The following is an 18,585-nucleotide window of genomic DNA, read 5'->3' as shown; positions in this document are numbered from 1 at the left end:
AGGGCCACACAGAGAAATCTTGTTCCGAAAGACCAAACAAACAAACAAAAAGCCAAAAAGTTGAAAAGCAAATAGAATACTTCATGAAATATTGTCAATATGAAAAATATCGAAATTACATGAAATTCCCACTTCAGGGGCACTATGTAACTTTTCAGATAAGTTAACACTTTTTCTCTTTTTTCTTTTTGAGATAAGCCCTCATGTATTCCCAGGCTGGCCTCAAACTCTCTGTAACACTAAAGATGACCCTGAACTTCTGATCCTCCTGTCTCCATCTCCTGATTACAGTACACCATCACATTTGGGTTTTTGTAGCACTGGGGATTGAGCCCAGGGTTTCATGCATGTTAAACAAGTACCCTAAACACTGAGCTACATCCCAGCTTCTATAAGCTAATTCATTTCCATTATGTTATATGGATAATATCACAGTCTAACAACAGATTATAATCAAGGCCTCATGAGTGTGGGAGTAGTCAAAGATCTGCTGTACCAAAAGCAAAGGGAAGTAAGTTTTTTCAGATTTTCTATCAGGCTTGGGGAGCAAGGTCTTTTCTTATATTCAAAATGGTTGTGACTCAAAATTCTGTGGGCTCTGAAGGAATACATGGAAACTAAAACATTACACTGACTACACTGGGGCTGGAGAGCCACAGCAGAGAGTAGCTAGAAGTTGAGAAAATGTGATTTTCCTTCCTCCTGAGCATCTACATAATGTTCTCTACCCTCTAGCAGTTAGACAAAGGCCTGTAACTGAGTCTGGAAGTAAAATACAACTGAAAGTGACTATGCTGGCCCATCATCCAGTTTCCTCAGGTGACCCTGCAAGAACCTAGATAGAGAATGGAAAAGTGTGTATCAGTCTAGGTCATTCTGAATGTATCTGTTACAGCAACCAGTATTCCCTAACTAATATAAAGACCAAAGCCTGAGCTAGAATAACAATGTCCCTTTATTTTACTAGTCAAAGGCTGGAACTAAATATCCCACGTTTACCTGAACAAAAGCACATTAACATTCCTTTGAAATAACTTTAAAAACTATTATCAACTATATCTAAATGCTCTGCTTCATACATCATTCCTAAATACCTAACAGAAAGCCTAACAATATTAGAAAGTAGTTCTGCTTTGGTGAAACATAGGCAGAGGTACTATGTAGTGAATTAATCTCCACTCAATTAAGTATTAAAGGATTTTTCAACAGCTCAATTTCTCCCTCAGTGCGCACTGCTAATACTATAGTTGTCACAGCAGAGATATCACCTCAGAATGTAAAAATGAGGGCCACTAGAGCTTTGATCTTAATTATATTCTTAAACCAAGAGAGATATATTCCATTCTATGACAATTTCTTTCATGCTTGCTATGGGATGTCTTTCTGTACACTGAGAATATGTGTTGTTCTCATTGGTTGATAAATAAAGCTGTTTGGCCAATGGTGAGGCAGAATAAGGTTAGGTGGTACATTCAAACCGAAAATGGAGACAAAGAAGGGTAGAGTTAGAATAGACGCCAGCTGTCCAAGGAGCAACAAGATGCCAGCAGACCAGTAACGCCTCGGCCACGTGGCAACATACAGATTAATAGAAATGGGTTAATTTAAGATGAAAGAGCTAGCTAACAAGAAGTCTGAGCCATAGGCCATACAATCTGTATATAAGCTTCTGTGTGCTTACTTGAGACCAGGCAGCTGCGGGGACCCCCGGTGGGACACAGAAAAACTTCATTTACACTTTCTCTTTTCTTTTTTTCTTCTCTGTGTAGCCCTGGCTGTCCTCAAACTCAGAGATTCTCCTGCTTCTGCCTCCTGAGTACTGGGATTAAAGGTGTGTATCACCACCACCCAGCCTAAGACAATTTCTTTCTTTCTTTCTTTTTTAATCTTTTTTGGTTTTGTTTTGTTTTTTGAGACAGAGTTTCTCTGTGTAACAGTCCTGGCTGTCGTGGAACTCGCTTTGTAGACCAGGCTGGCCTCAAACTCACAGAGATCCTCCTACCTCTGTCTCCCAACTGCTGGGATTAAAGGTGTGCAGTGGTGACTGCCTGGCTGTAAGGCAGTTTCTTAATAAAGATACCTGTACATTTCCCTGAAGGGAAAAATGTACATGTTAAAGCCTCCATTTCAAGTGCAGGTACACTCTTGCCACAGTGCATGTGTGGAGCTCAGAGTAAACTTTCAAGAATTGGTTCTCTCCCTCCTTTTCTTTAAGGCAGGGTCCCTCTTACTGTTTCTGCTGCACTTCATACTTCAAACTAGACAGATGAGCTTCTGGTTGATTCTATTTCCACCTCTCACCTTGCCCACTGAAGTGCTAGAATTTACAGACATGTTTTTTATACTAGCTCCAGGTATCTAACTGTGGTCACCAGGCTTGCACAATAAGCACCTACCTATACCCATTCAGCCATCTCACCAACAGAGAATCTATTACTTTCTGTAAAGAAGACAGAATTCAAAAGGCATTGAAATCTGGAACAAAATCGGACACGAATTACTACCTTCAAGAGGCAAATGTTCTAATGTGAAAGAAAAACAACAAATACCAAAAATATGACAATAATATCAACAGAAGATATAAAATCAACAAATGACTCAGCAATTAAAAGCACTGGCTGCTCTTCCAAAGGACCCAGGTTCTAATCCCAGCACCCACATGGCAGCTCACAACCATCTGTAACTCCAGTTCCAGGGGATCCAACACCTTCACAGACATGAATGCAGACAAAACACCAAAACATAGAAAATAAAATTTGAAAAAAAAGAAAAGAAAACAAGGGAGTGACCATGAGAGTAATTTTGGAAAGGATATTCCAAAAAGGTTTCTTTAAGAAGCATTATCTCAACAGACATGAACAAAATGAGGAAAACAGCTATATACATCCATCTGAAAAAGGGAATTCCAGGTACAGAATCATCAAGTAAAAAACCACCAAGGCAGCCAGTGTGACTATAACTAGTTAACAAGAATGAAGAAATGAGACCAAGGAGGGCCAAGGGCCAGATTACAGAAAGTCTTATAGGACAAAGTCATCAGCACTTTGGACTTTGATCTAAACTGTGATGGAAGCAACTGTAAGATTTTTTAGTAGAAAAGTGACAAGCTCTTAATTAAGGTGTTTTTTTTCTTGTTTTTTTGTTTTTTTTTTTTTTTTTTGGTTTTTCAAGACAGGGTTTCTCTGTGTAGCTTTGCGCCTTTCCTGGAACTCACTTGGTAGTCCAGGCTGGCCTCGAACTCACAGAGATCCGCCTGGCTCTGCCTCCCGAGTGCTGGGATTAAAGGCGTGCGCCACCACCGCCCGGCTTAATTAAGGTTTTACAGAATGATTTGCTATGTGCAAAATATCACAGAAGGAAGAGATCAATAAGAATTGAACTAGAGGGGGCTGGGGAGATGGCTCAGTGGTTAAGAGCACTGGCTGCTCTTCCAGAGGTCCTGAGTTCAATTCCCAGCAACCACATGGAGGCTCACAACCATCCATAATGAGATCTGGTGCCCTCTTCTGACCTGCAAGCATATATGCAGGCAGAACACTGTATACATAATAAATAAATAGATCTTTAAAAATTAAAAAAAAAAGAATAGAACTAGAAGGGCTTGAGAGATGGTTCAGCGGTTAAGAGAACTGGTGGTCTCAGGTTCAATTTCCAGCACCCACATGGCAGCTCACAAGCACCTATAACTCCAATTCCAGGGAATCGGACACTCTTACAACAGGCATATATGCAGGCAAAACACCCATTCACATAAAAATAAAAACATAAAATAAAAAATAAAAAAAATAGAACTAAAAGATGAGTTAGGAGACTTATCCTAACTTACATGAAAGATAGATAAGACAGGGTAAGATTCTATGTTCTTTTGAGGGAGTGGTTGGAGACAGGATCTCTCAGTGTAGCCCTGGCTGTCTTGGAACTCACTCTGTAGGCCAGGCTGGCCTCAAACTCAGAGATCCACCTGCCTCTGTCTGCTGGAATTAAAGATATACACCACCACCACCTGACTCTATAGTCTTACAGTATAGAGTAATGATGGAAACAATAGGGCAGTTTCCTCAATCTGAATGTAGTACCTAACAGACATGACCCCGTGGGTAAAGGCATTTGTCATATAGCCTAATGCCTAAGTTCCAGCTTCAGAATCCACATAGCAGAATCCTTAAACTTGTCCTGTGACCTCCACATGAAATTCTGCACACTCAGTAAGCCTAGCCGAGGACCTGCTACTGCCCAGTGACTGCCACATCACGTCTCATTTTCCCAGCCTCTGGACCGGTCGCCACGGCTCCTGCTGCTGCATCTCCATCACACGTGCCATTGGTGAGTCCCTTCAGCTCCACAGCCTGACCTATATTCTTTGCGCCAGACCTGGAGAGGGGGAGGTCGTCTTCGGGCTGCACTGGCAAGGACACATTCTATCTTAACGAAGTATAGGATGCTGTCGGACCACCGGGTGGTCCACATGCTGCATACGCTCCCAGCCCTTACTCATACCATGACGACGGTTTGGGTAACCTGTGCTGATTCATAGATCCTCCTTGTCTCAGGGATGCTTGAGACAGGAGCCTAGGATCCCTGTTTGTTATTTTAATTTTTTATTTTTCTCTCTCGGCTGTAGCCATGGGACATAGGGGTGGATACCAGTAAATTTGAGGGCATAAGAACTTTGCGGGGAAATGAAGAGAGTTACCTTATCCTCAAGCTTCCTACTGAAGCTCTGAACCCTTCTCCCTCCCTCTACAGCCCCCTGCCACATGCAACCACTTCTGTCTATCTGACTTCTGCCTTCTGCCCTCTGGCAGTGGATGGGCTGCTTCTGCTGCCTCTCACCCTAACTCACCTTAACTCCTCCCACTCATTCTCAAGCTGCCATGAGAGGCACAGACATCTGGAAGCAGGCTAGGATGCATGCAAATAAATTTATGATCAGGACCCACATGGAGATCACAGTAATCAGGATGGCTCTTAAGCCAGAGATCAGTTTATAGCCTGCCTCCTGGTAGATCTTCCAAAAGCTGTCCTCAAGCCAGCAAACATCAAGGAAAAAAAAAAATTCAAGACACAGAGTAAAATCCATCTCTTGTCCCTCAGACCTCCCTGACATGGGACTAAAACCTAAGCATCTGGAGAGCAAGGCTTCTGACCCCACAAGCAAAAGTGTCATCTGTGGCATTCAAGGTGTGCCAAAGAAGAGATAAAAAGCCCGAGAATAAAATTGCCAAGTACTGGCTCCCGAAAGCTGTTGGGTCCCTGTTTTAAGTGAGGAAAAAGGCCACGCAGACTAGTGAGTGCTCTGCCAGGCTATCAGCTGAGCCTTGTTGAAAGTGCCACCTAGAAAAACAAGTCTGCTGACTGCCCCCAGGCACCAAGATGGTATGCAAACACCAAGCTAAGACCTAGGCTTGGCCACAGGCTCATTCATAGGAACCCAGAAAGCAGCATGGAAACAATCTGTTTCTTTCCTTCTGGACTCCAGAGCCACTAACCCAGTCTTGGGAGTTTTGGGGTCTCATCTCTCCTTGTTTCCCCTATTGTCAGGCTTACCCCCCTCCCCAGACTTAATTGCACTTTCACGGTTACTTAATGAGAAAAGATTTTCCAGTTAAGATAGGAGCTTTTGCCGATGGTGGTGGTGCACACCTTTAATCCCAATACTCAGGAGGCAGAGGCAGGTGTATCTCCATGATATTTCCTGGGCTACAGAGTGAGTTCCAGGAAAAGTACCAAAGCTACACAGAGAAACAAAAATTAATTAATTAATTAATTAATTAGTAAGAAAAAAAGATAGGAGCTTTCATTTCATTGCTCCCTCCATGTGCCTCACTCCAGACCCACCCGCCTGGCCTGTGCTTCTCCTCCTCGTGCACACAGACAGGGCCCTGATCTCTACCTCGTCCCTAATTCCAAAGAAATAAGTTCTCATGCACCACAAGTTTTTCTCTTCCCAATTCCCTGTTCTAACTCACTGCTCAGCTAATGGTACAGGACCACCACAGAACTGGAGTCCAGAGATCATCAAGGAAGAAACTGTAACAGCTAAAAGGTATTTACACCCCCAGACCCAAAAATGTCTGGACCCTATAAAAACAGACTTTAATCTGGGCTCTGCAAAAACAGACTTTAATATAACCATCTATTACTGTTAAATGCTCTCAACAATTGATCACCTATGTCTCCTGGATGCTAAACTAGTAAAGGAAACAGGTACCTTAAACAATCTGTCTCTGATAAAGCTTAAAAACATGTTCCAATCTCTCTGTCTCTCTCATTAACACTAATCAATACAAGCAGAGTACTAAACGCTACCATGGTCATTAATTTTCTCATGTCTGCTTCTTAACATGTTCAAAATTTTTCCCAAGCTCCAGAAACCAGCTTAAATCCATCTGGACAGATTGCCATTTTTACTATGTTAATCCTACCTATCCATGAGCATGGGAGATCTTTCCATTTTGTGATATCTTCTTCGCAATTGAGTTTCTTATTATGGATATTAACCCCTAAATCAGATAATCAACAAAAGTCTTTTCCCATTATATAAGTTGTCTCTTCAGGGCTTCCATTATTACTGTGAAGAGCTTTCAATTTTATATTAGCCATTTATCTATTTTTGCTTCTGTTGCCAGAGCTTTAGATCTTATCCAAAAATCCTTGCCTGGTACAGTGTCGCTTGCACATTTTTCTAGTAGTTTCAGGTTTTTCATTTAACTCTTTAATACATTCGAGTTGATTTTTATGTATGGAGTAAGGGGTAGGAAAAGGGTCTAGTTTGCTTCTGCATGTGCATATCTAGCCATTACAGCACAACTTATTAAAGAGATGATCCTTTCTTCAATGTATGTACTTAGCATATTCATCAAAAATCAGTTAGCTGTACAACCAGGTGGTAGTGGCACATGCATTCAATCCCTGCACTTAGGAGGCAGAGGCAGGAGGATGTCTGAATTTGAGACCACCCCAGTCTACATAGTGAGTTCCAGAACAGCCAGGGCTATACAGAGAAACCCTGTCTAGGGGGGGAAAGTTAGTTAGCTGTAGATGCCTGGATATAAGCTCTAGATTCTCTATTCTAGTTTTCTGATTTATATATCTATTTCTATGACAATACCATGATGTTTTGATCATAGCTTCCTAGAGTTTTTTAATTATTATTCTTTTAGATTTATTTTTCAGTTTATGTAATGAGTGTTTTTGCTTGCACATATGTATGTGTACCAGGAGTGTTCAAATGGCTTGTGGAGGACAGAGAGGGCATCAGGTCCCCAAGAACTAGAGTTGTGAATGCTTGTGAGCCAACCTGTGAGTGCTGGGAATCATACCAGGTCCTCTACGAGAGTAAGGACTCTTAACCACCATCTCTTCAGCCGACTTTCTAGAATATTTTAAAGTCAAGTGTTATATAATGCCTCTAACTTTGCAAGAACAAAACTCTAAGGTTGGCCTTAGATAAGTAGGAACAGCAAAAGGAAGGCAAAGGATGTACTAAATATGTATACAAGTTGATTGATTTGTAAATAAATTTTAAATTTATTTTTAGGTTTTTGGGGTTTTTTGGTGGTTTATTTTGTTTTGTTTTGGGTGTTTTTTTGTTTTGTTTTGTTTTGGTATTTTGAGACAAGGTAGCTCTGGCTGTCCTGGAACTCTTTCTGTAGACTAGGCTGGTCTTGAACTCACAGAAAAATGTATATTGTTTTATGCCACAGAGAAAGCCATTGTTTTTGGTGGTGGTGGTAGTGGTATAAAGGGTGGTGGTGTGGGATGTAATAGAAGGCAGTATGTTTTATCATGATTTCTGTGCAGTGACTTTAAAACAAATTGAAAGCTGGTCCCAAGAAAGATAAATTAACAGAAATGAAATAACTTAAATTAACTGTTGTGGAATATTTATACACTGTGTGAAGATGTATTGCTGTGATTGGTGTAATAAAAAGCTGAACAGCCAGCCGGGCGGTGGTGGCGCACGCCTTTAATCCCAGCACTCGGGAGGCAGAGCCAGGCGGATCTCTGTGAGTTCGAGGCCAGCCTGGGCTACCAAGTGAGTTCCAGGAGAGGCGCAAAGCTACACAGAGAAACCCTGTCTCGAAAAACCAAAAAAAAAAAAAAAAAAAAAAAAAAAAAAAAAAAAAAAAAAGCTGAACAGCCAATAGCTAGGCAGGAGAGGATAGGTAAGATTTCCTGGGACAGAGAAGAGGAGGAGGAATCTAGGCATGCAGATTACGCCAGCAAGACACTGAAGAAGTTGGAAATACAGTACAAAATAGAGGTAACTGAGTCACGTGAAAGAACATAGGTTAATAAAAGCAGGTTAATTTAAGTTTTAAGAGCTAGTGGGTCAAGCTTAAGCTAATAGCCCAGCTTTCATAATTAATATGTCTATTGTCATTATCTGCGGGCTGGTGGTCATGACAAGAAAGTACTGCTACAATTGGCGCCAAATGTCTAGCACGTAAGTCTACCTAGGGCCTGAAAAAGCTGAGGGTTGAGGGGACTTCCCAGTAGACTCCATGCTCACAGTGTACATAGGTGCAGCTCTTTTAAGAGGCCCTGCTACTGAGAACTTGATAGGGTTTTATGAGCAGCAGGCAGTGCACCACTCAGTGGCCGGAGACTAGACAGAAATGCCTACTGCAGCGTGGACCAGATTTGATTGGGGGAAACCTCCTGAAAATCTTGACTACAGACATAAAGGAAAAAAAAAAAAAAAACAAGAAAAACTACAAGTCAGGTGATGTATATGCTGATTCCTCTACATGGGAACAGCTCTGAGACTGGATGAGACAAGAAAAATCTTGCTGGCTACAGAGTCCTCATGACTTATTAATACATGCCATCCTTTCATATAACATGGATAGAAATTTATATTGTATTACAGTTTGGTTACACAGTCTAAATGGACTTATAAAGTTGACAGATGCCTTTTACCTCCTCAAACATAAAATAGAAAATCATCTGTAGCTGACTTGTTCACATTGCATATTCCATACTTATGTTAACACAGATATGTGCATTATCTATCCTATCTTAGGATAGTTCTCCCCTTTTGTGCTGTGCCAGTACTTTTTTGTCAGGACCACCAGCCCTCAAATAATGACACATAGACTTATTGATAACTATGAAAGCTTGTCCATTAGCTTAAACTTGTCCCACTAGCTCTTATAATTTAAATTAATCTGCTTTTATTAATCTACCTTTTTCCATATGGCTGGGTTACCTCTACTCTACTCTACAGCGGCTAAACTCAGGAGGCAGAGCCAGGCGGATCTCTATGAGTTCAAGGCCAGTCTAGTCTACAGAGTGAAATCTACAACAGGCACCAAAACTACAGAGAAACCCTGTCTAGGAAAAAAAAAAAAAGTTTGTGTTTTTAGAATAAATGGACCAGACACAAATGAAGACAAGTAGCCCAGGTGATCCAACCTCTCAGAATGTCTTTGTTGCAGTTTCCTCAAAATTCTGCATCAAGAACAACTTCAAAGCTACGAGCTGAGATGGTCCAGCCTCACAGAATACTTCAGCCAGGACATCAGATAAGCTCTACACTTTCCCACCACACAGAGACTAAACAAAAATATTACAGCTAGCTCTCCCAGGACTTGACTATTATCCCAATTTTCTCAGGGTCCCTAAATATGTCATTGCCCCTAGATAGCAGGAAGCAGACAATGTCCACATTCCCAAGAGGTGGGGTGGATAATTTTCGGTCATTTGGTGGATTATGGATATTTATCATCATTTAGGGGATTGGTTACAAGTTTTACTGGTCATGGTCAGGGAAGAAGCAAAACAAAGGAGATTAAATTCAAGGATCTCTTTCTGAAAAGAAAAAGGGAACACAGAAATGATAGGATAAAAGGGTAGATTATTGAATCTACTTTTAAACTAAAAAAGTAACTACTAAAGGCCGGGCGGTGGTGGCGCACGCCTTTAATCCCAGCACTCGGGAGGCAGAGCCAGGCGGATCTCTGTGAGTTCAAGGCCAGCCTGGTCTCCAAAGCGAGTTCCAGGAAAGGCGCAAAGCTACACTCTCTGTCTCAAAAAACCAAAAAAAAAAAAAAAGGAAAAAAAGTAACTACTAGTCTCAAATATTTGGCACTGGTACGGATTTTTTGTATATTGATACGAATTTAAGGTTACTTTTGTTATACTGTACATATGTTTCTACTCTTGTTTAAGGTATTGTACCTATGCAGCTCATTTAAAAATGTAAAGTTTTAGTCCTTGAAAGCTATTTAGAAAAATAATACATAGTTATTAAGTTAACAGTCATCTATAACAATCACATTTATTAATATTAAACACTTATATTTTAGAAAGATAGGTGATCTTCAAACACTTCAAAGACCTACAGAATATGGCATTTAAAATGTTTTGTTAACATAGGGCTTTTCATGACAGTAAGATACATCTGCTCCTGGCAGCACCAATTTACTTCAAAAAAGGATGATGGGCATTCAAGAACCTCCATATAGAGTTTGCTTTCTATGTGGCAAAGCTACTGGGCAAGAAACTACCCTTGCCTCGACTGCTGACAGTATGCTGTCCAAATTGGACAAGAAGGACACAAAAAAATGCAACGGCCGAACTTTGCCAAGACAAGGTAGGACAGTCCTTCAAAATTCCTGCTTCACAGAATGGTCTGTCAGACATTCTAGACCTATAGGCCGAAGATGGATGCACCAACATTGCAGAGAAATCTTGGGTGACTGTCAGGCAGCCAGCTGTCTCTGTCATTTCCATAGTTTTGGAAGTTGTTTGCTCTGCACTTCCTTTTTATTCAGGTAATATTATATCCTTTTCAGGTCTCTGATGGGGTTGAAGACTAGACAGTTATAGTTTTACATTTTTCCTTGTTACCCAATTCAGAAAAGAAACTTACATATGATATGTAAAGTTTGTAAGGTTGAGAAATATAAAAGCTCAAGTTGTTTATTTCAGAAGATATTTTAAGATCAAAAAGATCTTTTTAGGGTGGTAATACAAGTTATGATAGAAAGTGGTTTAGATATAAAACTCTGGATTAAGATAGGATAGACAATACAGTACTTTCTCCGAATTTGCCAAATACATATGGACTAGACATTGTAACTGTAATTCTTACCTGATAATTGTTCTTATTGTATATAGTTTTATTGTATTAGAGTTTAGAACTTTCTTTTATATTTAGACCAAAAAGGAGAAAATGCTGTGGAACATGTGTGTGCTCTGTGAAGATGTACTACTGTGAGTGGTGTAATAAAAATCTCAATGGCCAATAGCTAGGCAGGAGAGAACAGGCAGCAAGAAGTCAGGCTTTTCTTTGGGTCACCAAAAAAAAGACACAGAAATATATTAATTATGACAGCTCGGTCTTAGCTTAGGCTTGTTTCTAACTAGCTCTTATAACATAAATTAACTCATTTCTATTAATTTACTTTGTCTCATGGCTTTATTACCTCATCTCTGTAATGCCCATCCTGCTTGCTCTGTATCTCCTGGCGTCTCCACCTTCTTCTCCCCAGTGTCCTCTCAGCCCGGAAATCCTGCCTAGCTATTGATTGTTCAGCTTTTTATTAAACCAATCAGAGTAACTCATCTTCACAGTGTACAAAAAGATTATTCCACAACAACAGTATTTCCAGGGAGAGAAAGGAAGAGGAGGAGGATTACGCCAGCAAGACGCCAGGGGACACTGAAGAGGTCAGACATCCAGTACAGATGTAGAGTAGAGTAGAGGTAACCCAGCCATATGGAAAAAGGTAGATTAATAAAAGCAGATTAATTTAAATTATAAGAGCTAGTGGGACAAGTTTAAGCTAATGGACAAGCTTTCATAGTTATCAATAAGTCTATGTGTCATTATTTGAGGGCTGGTGGTCCTGACAAAAAAGTACTGGCACAGCACAAAAGGGGAGAACTAAAACACTGATTTTTTTCTTCTTTCATTCCACGCTTATTAAGCATCTACTATATAACTAGGAGTGGATAAAAGAATATATTACAAAACAAAGAATATGTATTTCACACTTAATCACTATGTGTTTTCCAACTCCTATTTTATTATCGTAGAACCTAATGTTCTACATTTTGAGCCATAGAATTTTGAGAAATGGAATTTCAAGAGATTGATAGATATCTGAAACCCACCTAAGGATTCTCTAAAGATTCCACATGGAGGGACTGGAGGGATGGCTCAGAGGTTAAGAGCACTGCTTGTTCTTCCAAAGGTCCTGAGTTCAATTCCCAGCAACTACATGGTGGCTCACAACCATCTGTAATGAGATCTGGTGCTCTCTTCTGGCCTGCAGGGATACGTGCAGACAGAACACTGTATAACTATATAAAATAAATCTTTAAAAAAAAAAAAATGCCCACATGGAAAGAAAAAGATCTTCTGCTATGGTGATATTTTATTTGTGCTGAAATGTGATTTTATTTGTATGTTAATAAAGTTGCCTGGGGATCAAAGCTAAGAGCAAGCCATTAAGCAGAAGTCTGGTAGTGGTAGCACATGCCCTTAATCCAATCACATGGCAGGCAGAATCTCTGTGTGTTCAAGGACACAGCCAGCATGGTGACACACGCCTTTAATCTCAGTACCAACCATAGAGACCTGGAGGTCTGTATAAACAGGCAGTGACAAGAAAGTCATGTGGTTGGGTTTACAGCCAATGAGAAGGCAGAACAGAAAGGCAATAAAAAGACAGGACACAGGAAGAAGGTCTCTCTGTCAGGGGAAGGAAAGCAGAGAATGGTAAGATAAGGTGGTCTTAGCTCTTGGCTACTGCTCGATCTCTGGGCTTTTAACTCTTTATTTGGCTCTGTGTTTCTTATTTAATAAGACCGTTTAGAATTACATCTACATTCTGCCTGTAAGCTTGAGTAGAATTTTAACAGAGAAGAGCTTTACAAACTAACAATAACTACATGAAAATGCCTAACAATTGACAAGTGTTTACTGAATGCATATATATTTTAGTTAAAACTTAGGTGAAAACAAAAAAAAAAAACCCATACATATACACTGAGTCTTAGTTGAAACGTTAAGCACAAAGTTGACAATACTTGAATGACTCTACCAGGAGGTTCTATAACACAATCAAGAATGAATGAAAGACTACAGACCTTTGTTCTACATCCAAGCACTTCCCATGTAAGAGCTTGCTACAGAATGGAGTGCAATAAAGAAAAAAGGTAAGAGCCAAGGACTGTTTTAAGAACAGGAAGAGAAAAACAAAAACAGGAGGGAGTCAGAGAAACCGCAATGGGATGAGTATGAGGGTAGAGCACATGGTCAACAGTAGCAAATAGTTCACATAGCTTGAGAAGATAAAGATTAAGGAAAAACTATGAATTTAATTATATAAAAAAGTTCTCTGAGCCATTCACAGAATTCTCTTTGTAACTCTTTCACAATGAGACTTTTCACAAATATCCACACCCTATTTTAAGTTGCACAATAAGTTTTAGTATGGCTACACTATGAAAATTATACAACTATGAAAAAGCAAAGTATTTCTATAGAACTAACACAGAAGCGATACACAGAAATTATTTCAATAAAATAATTCAGTACCAAAGACTACAAACTTCATGATTTTTATTTACATGAGGTATTAGCTAAAAAGCATTCTATGGTGCTAGGGGTGGGAAGTCTGGTTAACTTTGAAGAAAGGTAGTAAGTAGGAGAAAGAGTAAGGGAACATTTTGGGAACGGGAAATGTTCTCCACCTTGATCTAAGTAGTGGACATATGGGTATATTAGTCTATAAAAATTCATAGGCTGAATGAACCCTAGATATTTGCACTAAACTAAGCCAAATCTCAATTTAAAAAGTAAGCCAAATCATGACCTTGAAGGCAGTTTGGGGAAAGCTTAAGTATACAAGACGAACCATAATATAAAGATTATATGTACAAAGTGAAGAAGTTGAGACAGAATATAAACTCAAGAAGGTTGTTGGGCCGGGCGGTAGTGGAGCACGCCTTTAATCCCAGCACTCGGGAGGCAGAGCCAGGCGAATCTCTGTGAGTTCGAGGCCAGCCTGGGCTACCAAGTCCCAGGAAAGTATCTTTAAAAAGAGGTGAGAGCCTGGAGAGATGGTTCAGCAATTAAGAGTACTTGCTGTTTTTGCAAGGGACCTGGGTTAGGTTCCCTTCAACTACCAGCAGCTCACAATGTCTGTAACTCTAGTTCCAAGAGATATGACACCCTCTTCTAAATTCCAAACTATGTGATGTACTAACATACATGCAAGCAGACACTCTTATACATAAAAAATTAAAACAAGGTGCGGGGGGGGGGGGGGGGGGGGGGGCGGCGCGGGGGGGGGGGGGGGGCAAGATGGATCACTGGTTAAGAGCACTGGCTGCTCTTTCTGAGATCCTGAGTTCAATTCACAGCAATCACAGGTCAGCTCACAACCATGTACAGTGGAATCTGATGCCCTCTTCTGGCATAAAGGTGTACATGCAGATTAAGCACTCATACACATAAAATAATAAATCTTTACAAACAAAACAAAAAATGTTTTTTTTCGAGACAGAGTCTCTCTGTGTATCCCTGGCTGTCCTGGGACTCTCTCTGTGTAGTCCAGGCTGGCCTCAAAGTCTGAGATCTGACTGCCTCTGCCTCCTAAGTGCTGAGATCCCACCACCGCACAGCTAACAAAATGTTTTTTTATATATAATTTTGTTTTGTTTTGTGAGACAGAGTTTCTCTGTGTAGTTTTGGAGCTTGTCCTGGATCTCACTCTTTAGACCAGGGTAGCCTCGAACTCAGAGATCCGCCTGGCTCTGCCTCCCGAGTGCTGGGATTAAAGGCGTGCGCGACCACTGTCCAACTTTTTTTTTTTTTTGGCAAAATCTTTTTTAAAGGGGGGGAATTGGGCTAGAGATATGGCTCAGCTTCTGGTTGCTCTTACAGAGGACCTGGATTTAATTCCCAGCACCCACATGGCAGCTCACAACTGTCTGTAGCTCCAATTTCAGGTAATCTGACACCTTCACACAAAAATAAGTGAAGACAAAACGCCAATGCACATAAAAACTAAAAATAAATCATTAAAATTTATTAAAAAATAAAAAATGGGGGCTGAAGAGATGGCTCAATGGTTAAGGGCACTGTCTGCTCATCCAGATGACCCAGGTTCAATGCCCAGCACCCACATGGCAGCTAACAACTGTCTATAACTCCAAGATCTGACACTCTCACACAGATTTACATACAGGCACATAAAATAAAATTTTTTTTGTTTTGTTTTGTTTTTTGGTTTTTCGAGACAGGGTTTCTCTGTGTAGCTTTGCGCCTTTCCTGGAACTCACTTGGTAGTCCAGGCTGGCCTCGAACTCACAGAGATCCGCCTGGCTCTGCCTCCCGAGTGCTGGGATTAAAGGCGTGCGCCACCACCGCCCGGCTTAATTAAGGTTTTACAGAATGATTTGCAAAATAAAAAATGTTTTAAAAAGAGGGGGAGATCAAGTAGCCTTGGGCATGTCACTGAAGTATACAATAAGGTCAACTGCATCAGGTAAACTAAGTCAGAAGAGGAAACACATTTCAAAAGTTTTGAATAGGTACTAGAAGTCAGCAGTCTAGAAGTCCTGGCAAAGCTCTAAGACTCAGAGAATAAAAATCGGGGAAACAAAGAGGGGGCAGTTAAAAACCATAGGCTAACATAGTATAACTCAAAGTATATAATGATGCCAAAGGAAGCTTATTTTATGTGAGGGGCAAGAGACAGGAGACCTGGGACTCCAGAGACTCAAGGATGGGGTCTCAACTGGGGTCTGAAGCAGAGTTGTACAAAAGCAATGCTGTCCCTGGAGTTCATTACTACAGAATCCACCAAAATCAAGGGTCCTCCAATGTCCCTTCTTGCCAGTCTCCTCTCACTGAACTTCTACCGCTGTGAGTGGCAGTTTATCCTTTCTGATAAACTTTGCTGACCTTTATTCCCTACTCATAAATACACCTACTGTTGTCTAATAAAGTAATAAACACATCCAGTCCATTCGGAAATCTCACGAGTACTTTTACATTTCTATCTATTTTCCCATGAAGGGTAAACTAGAAGGCAGAGCCTTCATCTACGGGTTCTCTGTCCACAGCACCGGCTTTGAGATTGCACACATGCAGCTATTTTTTAAAGTGGTTTGTCGTTAAGGAGATGGCTACTGAGGAGAATGTTAACGATTCTGAATACTTGCCTATAAAAGTATAATGATCACCAAATCAAAATGCTAAGGAATGCCCCGTTTTTGTAAGAGTGGGGACAAACTCTAAGAAACAGTCAACGTTAACAAACTGGCATTCCTCCCTTAAACTATTCACTCCTCTAGATAACTCCATTGAATAAGCCTACTCCTTGCTGCTCATTCACCCTGTCTACATTCCAGCACCCCTTCGCTCCATCCAGACCCGAGACTACAAATGCCCCCAAGACCCATTTTATTCATTCCTCCAACCCGCCCTTCCCCAAGTCCACTTGCAATCCCGGGCCCCCACCTTCATTTCCCCACTCCCCTTTCCTCAGCCTCCTCAGACCTCCCACTCCTCCCAACCGACTCAGTCCCCACCCCTCACCGCCGCAGCCCTCCCGCGAGGTCCCCTCCCCCACAGCGCCCACCCTCGCCCGCCGACCCCAGGCCGCCTTACCTGCTCCCTGCCGTCGGGCCCCGCGGGCCCGCTCCGCTCCTCCAGTCGCTGCCTCCCGGGCGGCGCTCGCCGGCGCGGGGGCAAGGGCTGCGGCTGGGGCAACTCGGCCGCCCGCGGAGCCGCATCCTCCCGGCGGGCGGGCGGCGGCGGCGGCTGCGGCCGCTCGCGGCAGCGACTCCGCTTCATCTCCGCGTCTGGGCCCCGCGGGCGTCAGCACCGCGACTGCGCCGGCCTGCCTCGGCCCCGGGCCGCAGCGCTGCCGCGGCAAGCCCGGTCCACAGCCACCATGGCCCGGCGGGCGCTCGAAGCCACCCGCACCCGGCCCGCGGCGTCTCCGCGCTTCCTGTGGGGCTCAGGCGCCGAGACCTTCCCGGCGCGCCTCACGGAGGCAGCATAGCCACCGGCGCGCCCTCCACGCCCGGCACACGCTCGGCCGGCCACCCGCCGCCGCTGCGGGCTCCGCAGCCAGCCGCCGGCCCGCCAGCCCGCCAGCCCGCCCCGCCCCTCCCCTCGCGCGCGCGCACGGCTCAGCCCGCCTGCCGCCCCCCGGCGCGCGGCCTGCCGCGCACGCGCTAGCGAACGGTCACGAAGACCCGCCCGCGGCCGCGCCGCGCGGGCTGAAGCGGAAGGGGGCGGGGCTCCCGGTGCGTCCGCGGTGGCTGCGGGAAGCCCATTGATTCTTCCATTCATCCCTTTGGTCAAGTGCCTGCGGAACCCAGCGCTGCCCAGGCTGGGGATCTGAAAATGACCTCCAACGGGAGGGGCGAGACCAACACACTGTGTACCCTCAGGAGCCCGCCTGCTTCGCACCTCACTCCGCACAGACAAGTTAGCTCATCCTCATGATACAGATAAAGAGACTGGGATGGAGGGAAACGAACCCGGCCACAGGCCTATCAATAGTCACGTTAGAGAGAACTCCAAGGCTCGTCCCACTGTCCTGTTTACACTGTCTTTGACCCTTCCAGACAGTGTATAACGTCCTGTAAAAGAAGTGTTGTATTCCTTCGTGGTGCAGGGACCGAAAAGGCTTCCGGACGATATGGGCTTCCCACTGACAATGAAGTCATCTTGTTGCCACGGTCCAGCCCGCTGCGGCCTGGGCAGCCAGACCTGCCCCTTCCAATGACTCATCTGCTTAACAACACGTGGCAGACAGCTCAGCCATGCCTGGCCTCCTTCTGACTTCAGCTGGTCTGCCACAACGCTGTTTTTCCTCTTTGACCTAACCAGAGTTCATTCCCAGAAGCCTTTCCTGCCTGTTTCATCCATTTGTCATCGGCCTCCTCCCTGAATCCTTTCTGAGTAGTAATAATGGATAGCACAATGGCGCTTAGTGGATTCCAGACACTACATTCAATTAATATACACAAGAAGAGGTCAGTAGTTTCCATTTTACAGTTGCGAGAACAGGCTGAGTTATAGTGCGAAGAGGACTCAAACCTGGGTCTGTGAGAAACCAGAACCCACAAACAACCAATGTGCTTGCTGATTCACGCAGCTTGCTTCTGCTTTCTCTGTCCCAGATCCTCGCAATCCATCCAGTTACCGCAAGGAGAAACAGAAAGCCATCCTTGGCTCCTTCTTTCTCGTCATTCTCTCATATCTAATAATGAAGAAGGCCTGTTGCTCTGTAACCTCACTGTCTCTCCAGTCGGCCCTTTCTTTCCATCCCATTGACACTAACTCATATCCAGTTTTACCTTTCCTTGCCTGTTCCACTGGTAAAGTCTCTCAACTAGTTCCCCTGCATCAAGTTTTATTCTCTTAGGACCATCTTCCCAAAGACCTTTATAAGAATTTTCATAATACTTTCTTGCTTCTAATAGTAAAATAAATCTCAAGATGAAGTGCACACTTCCTAAGAAGGCAAGGCCATCATCCAAAATCCAGTTTCTGCCTACCTCTTTGTTCTATTAGCCCATACTGTGACCAGTATTTATACTTAT

At 42.9% G+C, this 18,585-nt stretch overlaps 1 protein-coding gene across 9 annotated transcripts in view; it reads right to left on the bottom strand.

The window, feature by feature from the left end:
- Nucleotides 1-16,946, bottom strand: part of Mast2 (microtubule associated serine/threonine kinase 2) — a 176,464-nt gene extending 159,518 nt beyond the window's left edge. For 5 of the 9 annotated variants that reach the window (XM_052715918.1, XM_052715908.1, XM_052715914.1 and 2 more), the window contains exon 1: nucleotides 16,637-16,946. In XM_052715918.1, the coding sequence (XP_052571878.1) occupies nucleotides 16,637-16,822 (186 nt within the window). In that variant the 5' untranslated portion in view covers nucleotides 16,823-16,946. The remainder of the gene's footprint in view (nucleotides 1-16,636) is intronic. The other 4 variants (XM_052715912.1, XM_052715909.1, XM_052715911.1 and 1 more) reach the window with 2 other exon arrangements.
- Nucleotides 16,947-18,585: the final 1,639 nt, after the last annotated feature.

Source organism: Peromyscus californicus, unplaced genomic scaffold, assembly GCF_007827085.1.
Source record: "Peromyscus californicus insignis strain IS unplaced genomic scaffold, ASM782708v3 Scaffold_5__1_contigs__length_169319896, whole genome shotgun sequence".
Lineage (NCBI taxonomy): Eukaryota > Metazoa > Chordata > Mammalia > Rodentia > Cricetidae > Peromyscus > Peromyscus californicus.
Note: the sequence above shows the minus strand (reverse complement) of the source record. Positions and strands in the feature narration are given on the sequence as shown.